Source organism: Macrosteles quadrilineatus, unplaced genomic scaffold (genome assembly GCF_028750875.1).
Source record: "Macrosteles quadrilineatus isolate MER2022 unplaced genomic scaffold, UCM_ALF_1.0 Scaffold_7__1_contigs__length_78375512, whole genome shotgun sequence".
NCBI lineage: Eukaryota > Metazoa > Arthropoda > Insecta > Hemiptera > Cicadellidae > Macrosteles > Macrosteles quadrilineatus.
The window spans coordinates 72,464,435-72,487,190 of NW_026542600.1; the positions used below are offsets into that span (position 1 = coordinate 72,464,435).

The 22,756-nt window shown below is 34.4% G+C and overlaps 1 protein-coding gene across 1 annotated transcript in view; it reads right to left on the minus strand.

Annotated features, from left to right (window-relative positions):
- Positions 1 to 2,358: 2,358 nt before the first annotated feature.
- Positions 2,359 to 22,756, minus strand: part of LOC128998641 (protein O-linked-mannose beta-1,2-N-acetylglucosaminyltransferase 1-like) — a 45,129-nt gene continuing 24,731 nt past the window's right edge. The window contains exons 8-15 of the mRNA XM_054424865.1: positions 19,821 to 19,891; positions 18,328 to 18,588; positions 12,962 to 13,163; positions 11,303 to 11,493; positions 5,842 to 5,950; positions 5,428 to 5,499; positions 4,240 to 4,349; positions 2,359 to 2,569 (exon numbers count right to left, since the gene is read on the minus strand). Coding sequence (XP_054280840.1) covers positions 2,494 to 2,569; positions 4,240 to 4,349; positions 5,428 to 5,499; positions 5,842 to 5,950; positions 11,303 to 11,493; positions 12,962 to 13,163; positions 18,328 to 18,588; positions 19,821 to 19,891 — 1,092 coding nt within the window. The 3' untranslated portion in view covers positions 2,359 to 2,493. The remainder of the gene's footprint in view (positions 2,570 to 4,239; positions 4,350 to 5,427; positions 5,500 to 5,841; positions 5,951 to 11,302; positions 11,494 to 12,961; positions 13,164 to 18,327; positions 18,589 to 19,820; positions 19,892 to 22,756) is intronic.

The window sequence follows — 22,756 nt, forward strand, 5'->3', positions numbered from 1 at the left end:
GACCTCAAAACAAAAAAGTAAATCGGTCTCGAGTCCAGGTCTTACCATGACACCTACGGTAATAGCTTATTCCCTATATGATAGGTGCCCCAAATGTTGTATGTAGAAATAAATTTGAGGTTCTCAATGTAGAGGAGAATGAATCATCCATTGTTGAAAATGCTATAGAATTTGAAGAGATTGATTTAAATCTAGGTGCTAGTGTAAAACTGGGATGGAAAACTGACTCGAATGTAAAATGTAGGTCAAAAAAAGGAATAAGCTGACAAATCTTGAAGCTAAGGTCGTTCCACAGGACTCGTCCGTAGGTGCTCGGTTAGATAACAACAGAGTCAATGTAATGAACCTTTGTATGATGATGTTTTAGTTTTAGGTGACTCTATGATCCGCCATGTTAGCTTAGACTTAGAGAAAAAGGTGCGTTTGTAGAATGTTGCCCTGAAGCACAAACTAATCACTTGAAAAATTGTTTGTTGAAATACGTTACTCACAATCTTAGAATCATCCACATCCATCACGAACAACCTGCGGATGGCTAATAGGGGAGGTCCAGGATACAACGGAGGTCAGGGGAAGCGGGAGGCACTCCACGACATGGCCGACCTGCTGTTTACGGCTAAAAAACTTTCCTCACTCAAAAATTTATGTTAACAGCATAGTTATTAGATCTAATGACTATCAGATCAGATATCAGTTACAAAGCTTCGTTCAATTTTAACTACCAACTTGACTCAATGTGCAATAGTTTTGGGGTCATGTTTGTGGAGGCCAACTGCTGGGTGGGAAGAAAGCATCTTGCTCGAGATGGAAGACATCTCAACAGAAGGGGAGCTTTACGGCTGGCATCATTGTTTAGCAAAGTGATTTCGGCGGCACTGCGTATGACGAGATGTCTAGGCGTGAAAACTCCAAGAGAAGTTGTTTGGGTCCGGTCCCGGTTGATCTCTCTCCACAGAGGGCTGTCCTGAGCCCGGAGCCTTGCCAGGCGGCGGGAAACGAGGAAGTCAAAGCCTGTTTTGCTCATTTAAATATTCGTTCCTTGAACACGAATAGCCATTTATTCGATAAAGATTCCTCCACCTTACTCAAGTGATTAGGATAAGAAATGAGAATGTTATTATTATTTTCCTTAAGTTCTGTTACTTTCAGTGGCAGTTCCAAGGGTGGTGGGGCTACAGGGGCCAAAGCCCCCCTTGGAAAAATAAATTTAAACATACATTTCTTCCTTAAAACAATCAATGTTATTAAACAGACATCAATGTAGTTTTTATTAAACTAAATAAGTGATGGCAGGAGTAGTATTAAGTTACACATAGATAAACTTTGTGGGGCAATATCACGACAAATAAAACAATATTATGCTGTGGAAAGTTGTACACATCATCCAATTTTTACAGCAGTAATAGGTTGACATGCTAGGGCAAAGGCGAGCGAGGACGGAGAAACGGCTGATTTTGTGTTCCTAGTTGTCAAATTGTCTGCTGGCTACTAACTTACACAGGCATCAGCCATCAGCGGTAGCACCAGTAGCCTACTACCATTGACTATATAAACACTAGTATTTAAGTTTATATAGTCAATGCTATTACTGAATTTGTTACTATACATATTGTGACAGATCTATAAAATGGAGAAAAAATGGAAGGTTAAAGAAAAAAAAAAGAAGAAAAAAACTTGTCTACTTGCTTGCATGTCGTATGACAGGTGAAATGGGAGGTCTTTGGACAATTGGACACAGTACTAGACGTTGAAATCATGACAAATAAATGGGGAAATGGGAGGTTTTACACACAGTTCTAGACGTTAAAATGGCTTTAGAAAGTCACCAAACGGCTTTTAGGAGGATATGGCCATAGTCTGCAGTGTGTTTAGAAATTTGTGAATGCAATCGTCATAGTTTGATTTTTTAAATGTCTACCTGCTCATGACAAGCAACAGGTGAAATGGGAGTTTATGGACAGTTGGGCACAGTTTTAGGTGTTAAAAAAGCTTTAAAAAGTCACCAAAGGGCTTTGAAAATTCCAAATTCCCAGACCCCCCACTTTATTAACCCCCTCCTCGAGAAGGTCCTAGAACGACTACTGGTTACTTTTCATTTTACCCTCAATGATAATTATAATTTTTAATATAAGAGTTGTAGCTGTATCGACTCTGATCATTGTCCTATGTACATAAAAATGAATAAAGATGATTGAATACTGAATATCACAATATACAAACTCACGTTTCTTCCAAATTGATAAATTATTTGTTTTTTATACACCCTGACTGAACTTATATTTCAGAAATTAAACTGCGACAAAACTCATGTAATTAACACACTCAGTATGCTATGAGGGTAGAAAGTAATGAGCAAAGTAGTGTTAAGTACAATGTTATTATTAAAAACATATAAAAATTACAATAATCAGTAACATTTAGTAGGTAAAAGTTATTGTCTAGGCGGGTTCACTGGCACAATGATGACTAGAACTGTAGAAGACCCTCGCTGTGCTATCTATCTCTGGGTCGTCCGGACGTTTGATGCGACTCTAGGTAGATTGGGGTTATGTTGCTTGGTTTGTACTTTCTGTAAATCACAAGTACAAGATCAAGTGAAATAAATATCACTTTTAAAAATTTGTAGAAGTAAAAACCAGTAAGGTTATGAACAAAATTTTAAGAAAAGGAGGTGATAAGAGCGAATATAAATCTAAAAAGTTGAATGTTGAACTATATTTTCAACAGTTGGGTGTATTTCCTAAGTATAGTCAATAAACTATTTAAGAATGTAAAATGTTTGTCAAATCCAAAAAGGTGCAGGTTTAACTCTTCCAGGATGGAGTGATGTTGCCTAAAATGTGAAAAAAATGGAAAACAAATAAATTTCTGGCACTTTTTCATACCCTTCTTTTCTAAATGAATACAACCAATTAATTCTTTGGGCACAGACATTTTTATACTCCAGAGCGGATATATCCTCTAAATGCCTGGGAATATCAAGAAAAATGGTGAATAAATCATTATCTGATTAATGATAAATGATTAGAGCTTAGCTCTTTTCATCCCCTTGTGGACATCTACAGATCAACCACTTGCGTTCGGTTGGATCATAATCATTGTTGAGTGTCATTGTCATAAACAGCACAGAATTGTTATAAAATACGACAATGTTAACAAATCCGTAGCGGCCGGTTAGAGCCGACCGCGACTCTATTTGAGACTTTTATTTTTTACTCTAGTTGAGTTGCGGCTGGCTTGACGTAAGAGTGCACGCATCGCTATGGTTTCTGGTTGTAAATACTTTGTAAATATAATGTGTTTTTGCTTTGTGTTCGGTAAATACTTTATGTATATATAACGAATCGTTCCACGAGGATTCACCTGATGATGTGACTGTCGTCACAAACCGGTCATCACAAGAAGAAAAAAGGATATTGAACAAGGTAACAGTTTATTTTATTATTTAAATCTTCAATTTCCAGTAGTAGGAAAATGAACTCTGATCAATTTTGTTGATAGAACTTGTTTGTTTGGTGTTAGTTTTGTTGTTTTATAATGAGTTTTTAATACTAAATGATTTAAAGGTGCTCAGAGGTGCACTGCACTACCGACTGACTACCACAACCCAAGCGTCAGTGGCCCAGACTTTGTCACCAAAATCAACAACTATTAGCATCATCTGTCCCCTCTTATATGTTATATGTCGGCACTCAATGGTTTTACACTTTTGAACATAACTCAAAAACTTGTATCGTGGTTTCAAATGTTTTGTTTTATTTATGTAGGTAAAAAGATTTTTTAACAATTTTACGATGCCACAAATTTGATGTTATATAATATTATACGTTTTGGTAAATAAATAGGGGTGTTAAAACTGTGAGATTAAAATGCTGCACGGAAGGCAAAAACTGCCTGACCCAACAGAAACTCTCTATGTGGCCTTTTTAGGGTTAAGTTATCACCACAAAGCTAACATAAAAACAAAAAAAAGAAAGATTGTATGTAAAAGATATTTTTTTAAGTGCTGGCTGTTAGAGAGTTTGATTGCTTTTAAATCAGCCATTTATTATTGATGAATAGTTCTGGTCATGTGTGGCATGGACAATCTACGGGAAATTTATCTGAGTTGCTGTGCAAATGATAATGACAAAAATGGCCAGCTCACTGATTAAAACGATTAAACAGTGTTTCTGATTTTAAAGGGTTAAGATTTCCAATTGATTGTTGATTATAGTTTTAAGTATCATCATGACTTACGAGTATTCCGAGTTGGGGACTCCGATGATAAGCACCTCACTTCCCTTGAGCCGCATCCGCCACATACTCTTATGGTAGCCTCTGGCATCCAGGTCCCAGATCTTGAAACACTGACAAAAATACATACAATAAGTGCATTTTAATGCTTGAAAATGGTATATATTGTATATGGTATATTACACTACAAGGCCGGGAAGTAAGTGTCCACATTATCAGAAAAATCTAAATAGAGCTCTTTCCTTTAGTCTATATTTCCAAAGTACAGGGTTATTCAAAAAGATTGGTGCACAACTAAATGGTTGGTACATCTTTTTTTGTGATTTCAAATAGCTGATTGTTACACCATTGGAAAGGGTGTGTTTATAAGTTTGTTTTGACGAGTTTATGTTTTGTTTTAGTTGCTTAGTACCACGAAGCCTGCCAACAAATGGCTACTAAAAAATAAGAAGCATTTTATGTATTAGAATTTGCTTGTACTAATGCTATTGTTAGTGTTCAGCGGAATCTTCAGACCAAATCTAAACAAGAGGCTCCTCATCAAAACTGCATTGCTCGTTGGATGAGGCAATTCAAGACAACTGGATGTTCGTGTGCCGGGAAGAGTGTGGGCCGTCCTCAGACTCTGCCAGACGCTGTGGAGAGAATCAAAGCTAAGTTTGCGTGGGGTCCAAAAACCTTCACAGTCAAAGCTGGTAGGAAACTTCACATAACACAGTCCCCGTTTTTACGCAAGCGTTTGAGACAAAACCTATACAAACTGCAGTTATTACAAGCATTTAAGCTTACTGACAAGCCAAAACGCACACATTTTTGCCATGATATCTTCTATTATTGTTGGTATTCTTTGATTTTGTTGACCGGATTTGTGGAACTCAACCAAACAACTGAGACAAAACATAACCTTGTCAAAACAAACTTATAAACACGCCCTTTCCTATGGTGTAACAATCAGCTATTTGAAATCACGGAAACAGATGTACCATCCATTAGTTTTGCACCAATCTTTTTGAATAACCCTGTACATGATGCAATGTATTAAGATAAAAAAAACAAAGTACTAACTATTGTATAGACTATTGTAAAGTAGCTATTGTAAAGGCTTATTATGGCTATATTAAAGGCATTTTTATGGCTTATTGTACAGTACTAGAACAACTATAAAAAAACTAAAGTTAATGTTTAGTATACCTTAGCGACTTGAAGCCACGTTCGGAAGTCTTTAGAATCTTCCATTTTTATGAACATAAGAAACACATCGTTCTGAAAATAAATAAATGTTATCAGCATTATCACAAATAAATGTGCATTAAAATATTACTAACCCTTTTTGATTTTAGATATTACATAAAACTAAGTAAAATACTGAGATTAAATTTATTTAAAGAATATTTTGATTAATTTGGTGATTTTGTTACACTTGTTCACCTTTCATGGCGTAAATTAAATTAAGGTAAAGCAAATTATTAAATTTATGATTCTTTTAAGGATTGCGAGATAGAGCCTATCATTCATAGGATGTGAATAAAGGACATAAAAACAGTTATAATTAAAAGAACCAAAGTTTATATACAATACTCGATTACTATTATTATCGATAATTACCTTCTTATCAGGAATGAAATCTTCTTCACAAGGGGATTTGCTATGGTCTAACACCTGCCCTTCTGAGATCAGTCTTTTGATTAGCTGCTCATAATTGTCATGTAACACGCTGAAAACAAAAATTTACACCACTTATATTTTTAAAATATCTAAGTAATAAACAAAGACACACTCTACTGGCTTGTTGAAGTAATGAGCATTTGCATTTGTTCCTGAACCACATTTTTTCTCAATTTATCAGGGTCATTTTTTATCCAAACATATTATCTAGCATACAGTATAGAATATAAATCCTCTGATCAAAAGATTAATAAGATTAGGTATGTTAACCGTTACGAGCCTGTAAATTTTTGAAATTATTAACTACTAAATAACAATCTAGACAGTTTTGAACATTTAAAATTTACACAAAATTATTCCACACGTCAGAAACAGTTTTATATCAATTTCCATTTCCACACGTAGACTCACTCTTTTTGAACAAACACCAAAACACATGGCTATAAAACTTTTAATAAATTACCAAAAAGAATCCCCAACAATCCTAAAAACATACTATTAATAAAATTACAAGAGTTATTAATTGAAAAAGCATAGGTACTAAAAAGTAGAAGATTTTTATCCTGATGTTTTCTAAAAGGACATGAATTATTTTACAAACTTAATTCCTGTATCAATACATACCTGATGGCGTTCATTAATTTTATTATCATTATCTTATTTGTTGTTTTTTTATAACGATAACTTTTACTTAACGTCAGCAGTAATAATTTTACTGTAAATTTACTAGTTATAGTTTTTTTAATTATTAATATGACAACACTTCTATCTTTGTTCTTTGTACTCTCAAAGATTTAATGAGTGAATAAAGAATTTGAATTTGAAATCCTTGAGTATGTTTCCGTTTTAATTAAAATCATGATAAATAAAACTTTAAAAGTGATTGTAAGTAGTACCTATTTACGGAAAACTTAGTCTCTTTCACTGAGATTAACTTGTAAGTAGGCCTAACATTCATCAACACCCATTAATAACTTTACTAAGTTATTTCATTCAGAACAATTTAATAATGAAAGACCAAAGGTTGACAATCCACAACCTACCACGAATAGTTAGAGAAATAAGAGGTGGACGGGTCCCGAAATTTGTGGAAAAATATATTTCTGATCAATGGGACGGGATTACATTTAATTTGGCATTTTCTTGGGACAGGAAATGTTCCAATAGTCAGCGATTTAATTGTGTTGCCAGAGACCATGATGACGTTTCTGCGATTGCAAGAGATATTCACAAGGGTTCCACACACACACAGACTTCCCAACAATGAACAATGATGTCTTGATCACGGGATATGTTCACAATGTATTCATATAGACATTGTGATAGGTACACAGAAGTGGTGGTAGGTGGTTGTAATGTATACATAAACTATTAATCAAAATAATATAGTTGGTAAGAGAAGAATACGCAAGGCAAGAAATACTGACCTCTGATAGTCTGACACATTCTTTAATGTGACACCGCAACGGCAGCATTATATCACATGTTTAAGAGAAACACCTCACACGCATTCTGTATTTTTGCACTTTACATCTTTCCATTCAGAACTTGAACTCAAATTTGCAGTTTTTACAGTTAGGTTATTGAATTTTTAACCAGTTCACCGAACAACTCTTTGGGAGAAAAAACCTTCCTACACCGGCTGCAAGCTGAGGAACCATCTACCTGACTACCTGAGAGACCTGACTGGCAACAAGCTACACCAGGAGTTGAAGAAGTGGCTAATCGCAAGACCCTTCTACTCAATAAAGGAATTTTATGAAAATTAAGGAAATTAACATGTACAATTCACTATTGTATTGACACTATTGTAATTCTTAACGAATTAACAATAAAGAATATTGTATTGTATTGTATGTAAACATGATTTTTTCATATTGTGCAGGTTAAGTTTAGACTCGTCCAAAGGTGTGTGTTGATCTAGTAGTTTTTATTCTGTATTCAGTTATATCAAAAAGTTGTAATTCTGTCTTGACATATTTAAATTATGAATAAATATTTAAGCCTGCTAGTTGGGTTGGATGTTGAAGTGGAGTGGGTTAGATGAAAGGTATTATCTCAGGTTTAGGTTTGGGGGTTGTCTAGACTTAGTAAACCATTGATAAGACAATTCCCATCTTCTCAGTTGTGACTGGTTACATTGAGGAGGCAGTGATCATATATATATATAGTGCATATAAGATAAACTGAATCTGTGTTTTTTGAATTTATACTATTTAAATTATGAGTTTTTGAGGCTGGTTTTTTAAACATTCGCAGGATCTTTTTCTTGGTTAAGAGGTTTAAAGGAATTGTTATTGTGATACCTTCTGTAATCTATAATAGATACTTCTTTATTTGAAAGGGTATGAGTTACTTATACTCAAAACTATTATTCTGCATTATAAAACACGGGGTTCCTCAGGGATCTATCCTAGGCCCTCTATTATTCCTTCGTTATATGAGGGGATTGCCAAAAGCTATAAATGCAGGAGGTTCTGTATGCCTGAATGCTGATAGTGTCACAGTTACAGGGGAATCCCAGGAAGAAATAGAGCTTAAAACATTTTTAAATCTTGTATCAGTCAGTGAATTTTCAAACAGTAAAAATCTTTTAATTAATTCAAATAAATCAAATTTTGTATCATTCAATACAAAACAGGCTGGATTATAATTACAACCAAACGTTCAGCTAGATGGATAAAAAATTATTCAAGTAAACCATACAAAATTCCTTAAATTAATCCACGAGAATTTGAGTTGTGATAAGCTGTTTGATCATGTAGTAAATAAAATGTCAACTGGCATACATGCCTTGAAACAAATGTCTCATGTATGCAATATTGACACTCTGAAATCAATCTATTTTGCTCTGGTCAACTCGCATATGGCTTACGGTATTGCTATTAATGACGGGACTAGCAATAAAAACTTTAAAAAATTCTGAAACAGCAAGAAAAATATCATTTGACCAAACAAACTCTTCCTTTGTTAGGTTCTGATGAATAAATCAATTGTAAACTATCATGACTAATCACACATTAGTCATGAACTATAACAGGTAGAATTTAAATTTTGATTTGTATATTTATAGTTATAACATAAATTGTAATCCCATTTTTGCAATTTTAAAACACTTCTTTGACGTGAAACTGCCTACAATGGATAGACTTATAATGCTACTGTATTTCAAATTATTGCATATCTGGATACTTGGCTTATGCTTACTTTGCTGTCAACATAATGGTAAACAGCGCAACTTGAAACAAAGTTCAACTACTGAGAAAATAATTAATGAAGAAGCAAAAGGGCGGATGTGGTTTCAGATAACGTTGAGTCACCCTGGCTCAGATGAACGCTTATGCTAGGCTTGGTAACACATCTACTTCATAATTCTATACAACTAGAAAAACAAGATACTCTGTTCACCATCACAATATTTAGTCAATATTGTTTACTAACTTAGGCCAAATTACCTCACTTTTGTATCTTAGACAGCAAGCAAATTATATTCTTAGTCAATAGGCCTAAATATTAAACGAAAACTGAAACAACTTAAATTTAAAAAATAGTCAGCTTCAGTTCACAAAAGGTTTGTTGGAATAGTATATTTCATTTCTAGTACCAAAAGTGGTATTTTCTGGTGTGCGCTCAAGATTCATGTGTGAGGCAAAGCCAACATTTCATCACAACGCAAAAATACTCACATATATAATAACAGACCTCAGTCAAATAAAAACTATTATATTTCCTAATTAACGTTGTTTTAATATAAAAATAAAAGCAAAACAGTTATAGTAAACCTTCATTACAACGTGAAAATTTGAAAATCTATTTCAAAGTCAAGAGTCAAGTTCATTGTCCAGTAAACACCAACTAAAAGTTAAAACACTTCAAAACTAGCTACAGTAGGACTTTGATATCTCAATGCTGAAGTTGTAAGGGTAAAATTCTAGATACTAAGGTATTGATTTAATTTCTGACAATGATGTTATGTCACGACCTTCATAACTTAAATTTTATATCCTAAACCTTTATAACCCTAGCTCAAGCTATTTCTACATACTGATGAGTATACTGTAGAAGCAAGATAAACAAATTTGTGTCAGTACACTGTACAGTATATAAGATTGTAATTGCATTTGTAATATAGGATAAACGTAGGTCTTGTACCTTTTGCATTGTACCAGCTTAAGAACAAAAATATAACACAGAGCCTGGTAATTCAAGACCTGTTTGGATTAGTAAATTGTTAAGATTAGCCAGAAATGCAGTAAAATTGCATTTACAGGGTTGTCAGCAGAATCTATAAATGAAATTCACACATTTTCCCCGGTTTTCCCGCTAAAACGTACAGAATCCCCGGCATAATGCGAGATACAGTCATTTTTCTTGCAGATTTAACAAAAATGCCTAGTTTAGTAAAACATGATGATTTAAAGATAACTCTGTCTGTTTATAGGAAAAAATACAAGACAATGATTAAAGAGGCTAAGATTAAATATAATGAGAAATGTATTAGCATTAGCAGTTCAAGGAATACATGTCAGGCAGCTTGGCAAATCGTAAAATCAGAAAGTGGGGATTTTTAGATTTTTTCAAACATAATAATACTGTTCCACCATTTTCAGCAAATAATTTTAATTTTAATAACCAATACATAAATGTTGGAAAAAAGTTAGTGGAGAAGGCTCGTGTTAAGCAAGGTAGAAAATTATATTTCTCTAATTTCCTAAATAATGCTAATCGTTCTTCAAATAAATTTTCTTGGAAATTGGTAACAGAGAATTATGACAAAAATAATAAGATCCCTCAATCCATCTAAATGGTGAAGATGCTTACAGACTTTCAAACAAAATTGTAAAATTCATTGCTCCCTATATCATGGAACCACTGATACATCTTGTAAATATGGTGTTATCTAGTTCTACCTTTCTAAATTAAATCAGAAAAACTACCCCCCTTTAAAATTAAGGAGATAAATTCCCCATTTCAAATTATAGACCAATCTCAATGGTTTCGGTTTTTCAAAAATATTTTAATCCTGTGCGTCCAGATCTTTGAGTCTCTGAACTTAAATATTTTAAACAATAACCAATTTGGTTTTAGACCTTACTTTGGCTTAACTACTTTGGCTATAGAATCTGTGGTGTCTGACATTTTGGATGGTTTTGAATCTGGTGGTTATCTTAGTGTGGCACTTTTGGACCTCAGTAACAAATGGATAGATGGACAAATGTAACAAAACATGTAACAAATGTTACCTTGTCTATTGTAATTTATGTATTACTAAATTACAATAAATATTTATTATTTATTATTAATAAGTACACATAGCTTAATCAATTTAAATACAATAAGCTTTCCTCTATATCAGCTGGTTTGAATAAGCAGGACTCTGATGTATTAATAATAAACGCACCTTTCAATGTTGACTAGGTTAACATTGGGTTGAGTGTTGAAGGAATGAGTTTTGAAGTAAGTATCTTGAAAGTACGAGTTCATATTGAGCCCCGAGGAGCCAAAGTGGTAAGTCCTGGACACCTCAGGTACAACACATTCTCTGCCTTTGCGGACCTCATTCATCCTCATCCACATGTCCCAGTCCCACATCTGTGAACAAATGCAGCAATAATACGGGTGAAATGGGACTGAAGTGGAGGAAATACAGGAGTAAAATGTAGGATGTACTTACTTGATTGAAGCTGAAATTAATTTTTGTAAGAACAATTGTGGTGAAAATTGGTTATCTATCATTGAATTATCAAAGGGATTAAAGTATTTAACTTGGATATATTGTTTTATTAGGTGATGGATAATTGGTATTAAACATTGCTTTGACTTGCAGGTCCTTGTTTGAAGAGTGTAAGTGTAGCTTGGCATTTTGTTATTACTTTTAAATTTATTTTTGAGTATATTTTAGCAGAAACATTTATAAATTATTTTTAAAAGGACAATCTGAGTAGGCTCACTGATCTACACTGTCCTTGGTTACCTTCGTAATAAAATGTGACTTATTTATTATTTGTCAGTATGGCATTAAATACTTTTTCCTACAGTTACCTAACAATGTACATGTTCTCTCACTGATTTGAGAAAGCAAAGTGGCCAATTCGCTCACCAGTGAGACAATGTTAACATTGTCTCACTCTAATTACTTTGTCTCACTCCAGATTTGCAACGTGAAGGCACGAAATAGTGAGCGCGTAACATGCAGGCAACGTCGTATGCGCGCGAAATACGTTGGCAGCACTGGCTGTAAATCAGCTGGTCAGCTGTTGTACTGTTGTATTTGTCACTTCACATTAAATGTTATATTAAAAGTTCACTTCTGTGTAAAAATAGGTTATGTTTCTTCATGTTTCTTCACAAATGTTTTTGTTTTATGGTAACTGTAGGAAAAGTATAATGTGCAACTCGAGTTCAAAGTACAATTGCCTCACTCGAGAAACCATTCCTCACTCGCCTACGGCTCGTGAGTAAGGATTTCTCTTGAGTGAGTCAATTGCTCACTTTTCTCACTAGTTGCACAAATAACTATTGTAAAGATATAGAACAATTTGTCACACAAACCTTAAAAAATTGGCAGTGAATGTTTTTTTAAGTCAGAATCAAGATAATGCTGCTTGTTAAAATTTGCTATGCCATCCCAGACTTTTTAGGAGACACCTGCTTAAGTATTTGTTGTCTATGTACTTTTATATATAAATTTTTGCAGTTATGCTAATCGTAGAGTGTAGGCCTACTTTTTAAGCTGTGATACTGTGACAAATTATATCTCTCTTGAACAACTAATTCTATTCTTCAGTAGCATTTCCTGTATAAACAAAAACTTCATGTTCAACAGAGATATTTGTAATACTTTCGAACAACCCCTGCTTCCAAGTGATATACAGAAAGAATCAACCTCTGAAAAGTAGCTGGTCCCTGGTCGGTATACACATCTTGAACCAGTACAAAAAAAAAATACCAAAAAATTCAGGTCATATATACCTGAATCTTAGAAAGTATTTTACACTGCTTGAAACGGTGTACGTTTTAAAACTCTACAAGAAGAAACATCACATCAAACAGTTCTTACTTTCTCCGGTGATGGCCATTTAGGTTCTAGCTCTAGCTTATAGAGAGAACGTTTGAGAAGCCAGCCCAGCCCAGGCATAGTCTCCACTCTGTAGAGCACACTCTGGTTGCTGCTGGAGTGTTCGTATCCTTGGTCGTTCCATGCAGAGATGCAGTACAATGTTGGGTCTTTCTCTAGAAGCTCTACAGTCTGACTGAAGTAGCTGTGGGGAAATCATAGGAGGGTTATAAAAGGCTTGGGTAGTATCAAATCAACAAAACATTGTAATATTTTAGTATTACTTTGCAGCAGAATAACTTCGTGATAAGTATTACCAAAACAGAATTAGTTATCTAAAACATTATTGTGAACATTTTCCATCACAAAATACTAAAAACTAAGTTTTAACAACATTTCAGGATCTGATCCCCTTCTGAGGTGAGAAAATAGTTAAAGTGTTACAAGAAAACACAATAAAGAACACCAACAGAACAGTATAGTAGTAAAACACAAAAAAAACAAAAGCTTTTAAATAAAACAACATGATGGTAACATTATGAATGATAGAAGTACATATGTAACACTAGTATTATGATGGAATGCAAAATATGCAAGTGACAAGCGAAGATACACCCAGTGCTATCCTCTGCTTTCACCATATTGACTTCGGTTGGCAAGGTAAGACGAGATTCACTGTAGTGACAGCCCTCTAACTCCATAAGAGTGTAACTTCTCCTTGAGAAGGTCATGAACTGATCAATTGCATCTGTTGTCGACCCGTTCTTTATGAACCCAAACTGTTTACTGGTGATTAGGGGTGTGCGATGCATCGAAAATGCATCAAAATTTCGATTTGATTCGATTCGATGCATCGAATCGCGATTCGATTCAGCATGCATCGAAATCACGATGCATCGATTTGGCCTCGATGCATCGAAAAAGACCGATGCATCGGTTAGCTCCCGATGCAACGATTACGTCCCGATGCATATTTAAAACTAATTCAGGACTCCAAAATGAGTTTTAGATAGGGAAGTGTCAATTATCGCTACCACCGATACTCGGACATTGCCGATACTAGGAATATCGGTATCAAGAATCGATTGCCAAACATCGATTTTGCCCGATTCCGCCGATACCGACAGCCGACAGGGATGGATAGATATTTTATTTTAACATTTATTTATTTGATATCTATTAGTTTTGTAATCACGGTAACAACTTTAGTAACCAACTTAGCACACTATTTAGTTCAAAACAGCTAAAGTTTATTTTCAGCTGTTCTCTCTGCAGGCAGATGATATTGCACAACACAATACAATCTACATTTCAAGATGTCAGACAGTCAGAATTCAGTCTCAGCCAACCGGCGCGCGAGTGTCCTCAACACGAAATTATACTAAAAAATGTCTGTATCAATAAGTCAGATCTTTAAATGTATTATTTTTATTTTTAGAACAAAATAAATAACCTATAAACTTGTCTAAATGTTCAGTTTCATCCCTGCATTACGCATCATTAGAAAAATTCGATTCAATTACAACATCGAAGTCAGAGGGTTAGGCTTGCACTTGCCTATTGCACCAAAAAGTAGATCCATATTATATCTGTACTATCTACCTAGTTTAAGAGTTTAAGTGAAGTTTTAAGTGCTACTATAACATAAGTTTTGATTGAAAAACACCATACGCATAGTTTATGTCGATTTTGTAATATTATAATGAATGAAAATGTTGACCATCTAAGATAAATCAAAGTATGTAACAAGAGTTCTCATTGGTCGAGAGGCCACGCTGCACTGTCATGTCAGCCAATCGACGTTCGTGTTTCAATGGAGCAAGTGACGATTGCTAAGATACATTGATAAATATCAAGAACCGTTATGTAGGACGTGTTTGTTTGTAAAGAGTATAAAATTAGGTTAAAGTTTAAAACGGTGTGATTTTCTTTTGTCTTACAAAGACCTAGATTTGACAATAAGTGCTGCGTGCTGTAATGAATGCTTTTTATTATCAAAATAAGTAATCAATTATAAATTTTTGATAATACATGGGTCATTGAATAGGTACCATAATGTCATGTAGTTTCCTATTTGTAACTTGCAAATAATAATAATTGATAGTTAATTCTGGAAAATGAAAAATAGTGAACGCATTCATAAACCTGTTGTCAAAACAGCAACGCAGGTGTAAGGGTTTATTGTTTCAGAGGCTAGGGTGTTTCAAGGACAAAGTGTTGGGCCTCCCGACTTAGGGGGGAGGGGTGGTGGTTAGAGGGGGAGGAAACTGGTTTTGGCTATTTATTGATTAGTTCACCGACCCTTCTAGACAACAAAATTGAGTGACAGTGACAGTGTTAAATCACCGTGTTCTGTATTTAATTTGTTGTTTACTTTGTTTGTTATTCTATTAATTTTAGTGTTTTGTTCTATTTCCTCCTGGTCCCTTGCAAATTGTATTATCAATGCTAAATAATTGTGGTCAATTCAAATTATATTTTTGATTATTCAAATCTCCTACACAAAAAGACAAAAGTCAAACCAGGCAAGGAAAAAACCTGCTATTGTAATCCCCGTACCCAGCCATTTGGGAAGTGGTGAATGTCTAGTCTAAATATAGCTCAAAGGTCTCACCCTTCCCTTCCCCTACTCAATGTTACTATTCCGCTCATTTCAAGGTCATTGCACAACGCCTGCCTCCCGTCTATTGTTTTGCCTTTATAGTGTTTCTATTCTGACTTTTATAAACATAAATTTATTGCTTACGTAGTTCAGTAGTGAAATTTTCTATTGTGAAACAGTAGGCCTACTTTAAAACAAAACCACTACCGGTCATGTCATTCTATTCTGTGTCGGCAGTCAGTCGCCGGCGACTGCTTTGAGTTGACCTATTCTGTCGTGACAGCTATAAAAATAGGTTAGGACAACTACCTCTTGCTTATTTCTATATTGTACTTTACTCAAACTTAAAATCTCGAATACTCGTCCATTTTGTGTTAATAGTATAGATAAAATTGGATCCATTAAAACCGGATCCAGCCCAATATCCGATTTTTTGTGGATACGATCGGGCGTCGGTTCTAGCTCAGATCCGGCGGATCCGGTAGTCCGATATCCGGATCCGACCATCACTAAAATAGACAGTAAACACTGATAATCAACTTTTTTGGTTCGTGCTGATTTAAGAATGAACCAGAAGTATTGAAAGCCAACAAATATAAATGTGAAAACTAAGTAACAATACTACCGTACGTCATAAAATAAACTCTATTTTATTTAATACAGGTCAATAATAATAAACTTAACGATTGCTTTATTGATATATAGGCTTATTCTAATTGTTAGTGAAGGGTGAATTTCCTTAGGCCAACCATAAAATTAGCAGTGTCCATTAATGAGGTTAGGTCAGCAACTATCCTCTTGTTCATAATTTTATTTAGTACATTTTTTACTTTAACTTTTTTTAAGGTAAAGGATCCATTACAGAAACACATGTTGTATTTAATTTTTGAAGAAAATCATGCCGTGCTGCATCGAATCGAATCGCATCGAAATTCTTTGAATCGCATCGATGCATCGAATCGAAAAAAATATGCTGCATCGCACACCCCTAGGTGAGTATGTTTTTTTATGTAGAAATTCCAGCAATCTTTTTAGGAATAATCTTTCAAAAAGTTTGGAAAACGTTGACACAATTGATATAGGTCTGTAGTTATCGCACAGACGATCATCCCCCTTTTTATATATAGGCTTAACAACAGAGAACTTTAGAGTATCGGGAAACTCGCCAGAAATTAAGGACGAGTTAATTAAATGAGTCAGAGGTGTCAAGATTACATTGCCTATTTCTTTTAATAGCCTTGGGGATATTTCATCTGTGCTGGCTGAACTGTTATTTTTCTTCAACCGTTATCTCAGTTGCGACTTCTTTTTCAGTTGTTGGGCAAAGGACGAGGGAATTCGACACATACCTTGTACAGCTGTCAGTACCTTTTTTATTTGACTGGCTGCCAATCTCAACAAAGAAATTACTAAAGCTACTAATTAAGAAGCTACTAATTGTGGATCTATGATTAAATCACCTTTCTCATCAAGGAGCTGGGGTTCCTTAAATTGTTTGTGTGTTCCATTTTTATTTTCATTAATTGTATCCCATATAGCCTTGCTTTTATTTTCTGCCTGGTTTACTTTATATAACAACAGTTCAGATTTCTTTTGCCTCACAAGTTTTCTAAAATTGGATTTTATTCTTAAATAATATTGTCTCATGTAATGTTCGGAGGGAAGATCTTTTGTTCGGTTGTATAGGTCAATCACTTACCGTCCTTTTTTGGCTCATTTCTTTGTCTAAAACTATACGATCTGTGTTTTTCCTTTCTTTTACTTTCTTTCTTTTCGTGGCGTAACTGGCTTTCAAAATTGGAAAATTTGTCATTCATTGTTGTTGCGTTGTACACTGATATCCAGTTCTGTTGCTTAAGTAATAGCTTAAAGAGTAGCTTTGTATTATTATTGAATTCTCTCAAAAATTTTTATTTCATTAGATTATCTCTGTCATTCAGTGAACAGTGTATGAAAGCTATCTGGGCGTGGTGGTCTGAGAGGGCTGTCACAAGAACTTCACTCTTACTTCTTTTATCATTGATGTCAGTAGTGATCCATCAAGGATCTAGAACATTTGAAATCCCTTGTATTAACTTATCGTGTTTCTGAATCCAAAAGATCTCATAATGGTTGTCAGTTTATCTGTTACGAAGGAAGTTTTAGACAGATCAATATTTAAATCACCAACAACTAAGATTTTTTGGTAAGGTAAGATTTCCAGATAACAAAACGTCGTGAAAACAGTAATCTCTGAGATAACGTAACCTCCAAAAATGAACTTGAGAGAAATATCAGTGTTTGTGGCAGTAAATAAATGTACACAAAATATAGTTGTGTCATTTTATCTGCATCTGAATATATTAGGCACTACTAGTTTTAATTATACCACATTAAGAAATAAACATCGCTAAGGACAAATTATTTGTATTACTCTGATTTTTAGTAGTTGGGAAAATACCACTTGCAATTTCAGATAATACTGAAGTAATCCAGAAGTTAACTAGGAACGTTATGTTCAACCAAATTATGTTCAAGTGTTACCATTAGATAAATAAAAATACCGTAGCTGTTAAGAACTAGTTATTGAAATATTGTATCCCTCGTAAAAAAGTACAAACCTCTCAAAGCTTTAAAAAATCAAATGACTGATGAATAATTAAGTAATTTAGAAACTGACAAAGTTCGGCTACCTTTTATACACATCCTACCTTAAATTTGTTTTATTGCATAATTAAAATGCAATGAAATCAAATTCATTCAAACAAACTTAAACACATGATTATACCTAAAGAAGTCCTCAGACACATCTAGGTCCTCTTCTAGTACGATGGCGTACTCAGCTGTGGGGAAGATGTTGAAGGTAGCAGTCAGTGAGGCCTTATAGTGCTGAGATATTCTGGCGTTCTTCACTCCAATGGGTGTGTGTTGAATACCTCTCAGCCCAAATAGTTTTGTCACCTCCAATGGTTCTTCGAAGTAACCGTCTATGAACACTGTGATCATATCCTTGTTGGCCCCTCGAGCTGACAAAAGCGATCGCAACATTCTGCAAAACAGTTTGGACTTTGCTTATTTTCTGGCTAAACAATTAAACAATTTTTAAACTACGATTGGATGATTTGTAGGGGATGGGGGATGGTCTGTTTGTCAATGGATTACTAATTTAACTCGGGTTTAAATTTAAATAATTTTTTTTAGGATGGAAGATTAGAATATTACATATAAGCGGCATTTTATTTAATCAGATAATTTACTGTTTGAAACTTATATCGTAAATTTTGGCCTAGATGAATGAAGAATGTAGGTAAAAATCAGGACTACATTATGGAGTTTTATTAATATACTAAATAAAATTGTGTTTTGCACTTTATAAACATTACTATTTATTTGTTAACAACAGGTAAACTTATAACTTTGGACCCTTAATTCAAAGAGTACATAATAAAACATCATAAGTTTTGAAATTTTGTAGCTTATAAGTTAGTTTAAGTATTTTGCTTCTTTGATAATCTGTTACTCTTCCGGTCCAGTAAGTGTCAGATTATTGAGAGATATTTTTAGAAGATATCATCTGACTTAAGAAGTGTAAATGCTAGATTCCCCAGATGATAGTAAAATTCAGTTGCTGAGCGTTATAAAAATGAAGAGAAACCGGGATACAAATACTGTTAGATTTTAAATTAAAGAGCCTTCAAACCCTTATATGCCAATTATAAGTAGAATATTCATGTGCCAGTCTGTACAGGAACACCTGAGCCATGATCATTATCCTCAGGTCTAGTCTCTGCAGCCCAAACAGTTGTAACAAATCCTAGTATGGAACTTTGGAAGTATAAATACTGAAAACATTTGTGAAACAGGAATCTTAAAAACTTCTTCTGGACTTTCTCCAAAGCATCTTTAAACTGTAAATTATTTGGTTTCCAAAGTAAGGAACAGGTTTCTAATCTTGATCTCGCCACCGAATGATAAAGCATACAGTTTCAATGTTCCTAAAATTTGTATTTTGTCTGACTATAAACCCTATCATTTTACTTGCAGCAGCAATGCATGTTTCAATATGAAAATTAAAATATAGAGCAGAATTTATGTGTCCACCTAAATCTTAAATTTTTTTTACTCTGCTAATTAAAATACCATTTTAAACGGTGCCATTTAATATATGTTACCATATAAAACAATATAACTACAACAGTTTCAAATACAAACTTAAATAAGAGGTAAAAACATTTGACACAAGCAAATTCACAGAAGCCAAATAAAATCCAATGAACATACCTATACAGATAATGAGGTCGATTGCTGGCAATGATGGCTACTGGAACATTTGCGACCTTGCTTTCCTCAATCTGCAAAACCACCACCAGCACATAGAGCACAAATAGAAACAGACCCGTAGCAAAGCACAAGAAACAAGACAACCAACAAGCAACAAATCTGCAAACTGCATGTGCTTATGTTTTTTGTGGATTGTGTTTGCTTTAGAACTGTCTTAGAGTACAGCAAGAGTAAGAAGAGCTCTATAAGTGTAAGATATGATTGAGATAAAATTTTAGATTGGATTAAAAACATGTAAACATTTTCATTTTGCAAAGACTACACCTGGGCTATTACTACCTAAGGCATTTTGAGTTGTAATGAGACAAAATAGCTTATAGATAGGGATGTGTTGATTCTCTTTCTCAATACCGATTCTTGATACCTCGATTCGATACTTGACCGCAAGAGACAGTGGCAACGTCTACACGACAGCAGAAAATTATCAGAAATTTGCCACAATCATCAGAGACGAAGATGGTGTCTACAAGGCGGCAGGAAATGATCAGAATATTGCCCCAATCATGGAAAAGGGTGATGATATTTCTGTTACCGCGGGAGACAATGAGGATGTTCACTGACCACAAGAGATGTTTGATTCTGCAGCAATTGAAGGAGAAAGGAAACAATAATGATGTCTACACATCCACGTGAGACAATTATATCAACACGGCTGTTGGAGATGATCAGACTCTTGCCGCGATCATGGAGGAAGTTGATGATCATGTTTCCAATACCGCGAGGAATATTCAAGATTTTGCCGTGACAGCGGGAGACGATAATAATGTCTACACGACAATGGGAGATATTCAATACAGTCCAACCTCAGTATAACGAATCTGAAGGGACCGAACTGAATATTCGTTATATCAAGGATTTCGTTAAAACGAGGTTCGTTATATAGAGGTTAGGTTTGCAGGAATTTCGCTAAGTCGAGGTTCAGAACCAGCGTCGGTCAATATATGTCGGGATTTGACCTCATTAAAATACAATTAAAGTAGCATAGGCTACAATACTTTACAGTACAGTGTTTACATTGTACAGTAGAACCTAAATTATCCAGCATAATAAAGGGGAGGGATCTTGAATATTGCGCAATCATGACAATGGCATTGACCTTGGTACAGGTTAAAAACTGCAAGTTTAAAATCACAGCTCGTTCTAACCCTCCTAAAACCTAGCCAAACACTGTATTGTGTAGTCATAAACCATGTAAAGAACAAAACAAAACAGTAGAAAGTTTTGTAAGCTACTGCTCGCGATAGGCCGGTAGGCTACTTACGGTACAGTACTGATTTATCACAACAGAGGAATGTCAATAATAATCATTAACTATAGCATTGGTTGCTATTTGAAACAGAACAAATCGTATTGAAAACAATAAATTATTAGATAAGTCATTATAAAAGTGTATAATCATAGCCAACTTAAGGATAATAAAAACACTCGTAAAAGGAATGTTAAAATAACGATGTTGCTATTCTTTCTCTTTGGTTTTGTTTTTATATTCTTTCTTAGTTTTCTCTTTATCCAAAAATTGTACAATTCACCATAGTTATCCCATATCGCCCAATCACAGCTTACTAAACATTACGTCATCATCAGTCCTCAGTGAATGAAATCAGTTCTCAGTTGCAACATAGCGCGCGCAGCGACAGCAGACAAAGATGTAAAACGGAGCAGACGAATGTTAGCGCAAGCGATGACGTGACCTTTCCATTTAATTTGATAAAGAAACAGATTTTCCCAAAACAATAATTGGGTGGGGGATTTGTTATATCGAGGGAAAGACGTAGACAATTCGTTATGCAGAGGTTAAATTCGCAATGTAGAGGTTCTGACAATGATAAATTCGTTGTATTGAGGTGTCTTATTTTAGCCGAAATCATGAAAAATTCATTAAATCAAGGTCGTTGTTATGGTTTGTTCGTTATGTAGAGGTAAAATATACATTGTGTCTTATGGAGAGTTCTAGGGGATTCAAAATAATTTGTTATATCAAGAAATTCGTTATACCGAGGTTCGTTATATCAAGGTTAGACTGTATTTTAACGTCATTGTGTAAGCTGTTGATAACTTTTCCATGACCGCCGGAGAGGATGATGATGTTTCTGTTACCCCTAAGCGATAATCAGGATTTTGCCACGCCTGCGGAAGAAAGTGATGATGTTTCCATGACTGAGGAATGTATTGAGGATTTTGCAGTGATCGCAGAAGACGATGATGATGTCTCCACGAGGAGGTGGTCATGATATTACCTCGAGTTTGGCTAGGTCAAAAATCTCAGACTGACACACTCCTAGTTATAATTCAATTTTCTTTTTGATTTTTTTTTAGATCTTCATTTACCGTAGAAGGTATTTATTTAATCAGTTCAGAAGAGGTTAATCTTAATTAGGCTACTTATAATAATTTTTCGTTGCTGCAGTAGGTATTTTTTTCCTTTAAAGCCCTACTGTACTTTAAACACCCCAATACCCCAAAGTTACTTTTTGGAGGTAGGAAATAAAAACAGGGGTTGGTGTAGTATAACCAATCCATAGAGAAAATTAGGTAAATTTTTAAAAAATGGTATCGGTACCTATCGAGAATTTAGAATTGATATTTTGCGTATTGGTATTAAGAATTGATCAATTTTGTTATCGATCGACATATCACTACTTATAAATTATAACTACTTATAAGTTATAAGTAGTATCCTAACTTATAACTTAGGATTATGGATGTTGACTAAATTATGCTCACAAATTGTGTCTTGAGTGACTCTTGACATCTATTATCCTAGCAATATTTTAAAAATTCCCGATCTAGCGACTTATTAATATTGTTCTTTAGTTAAATGAGAAAGTAAGTATCATTATTATAACATACCACTAAATCCAGAATTAAACCTTTGA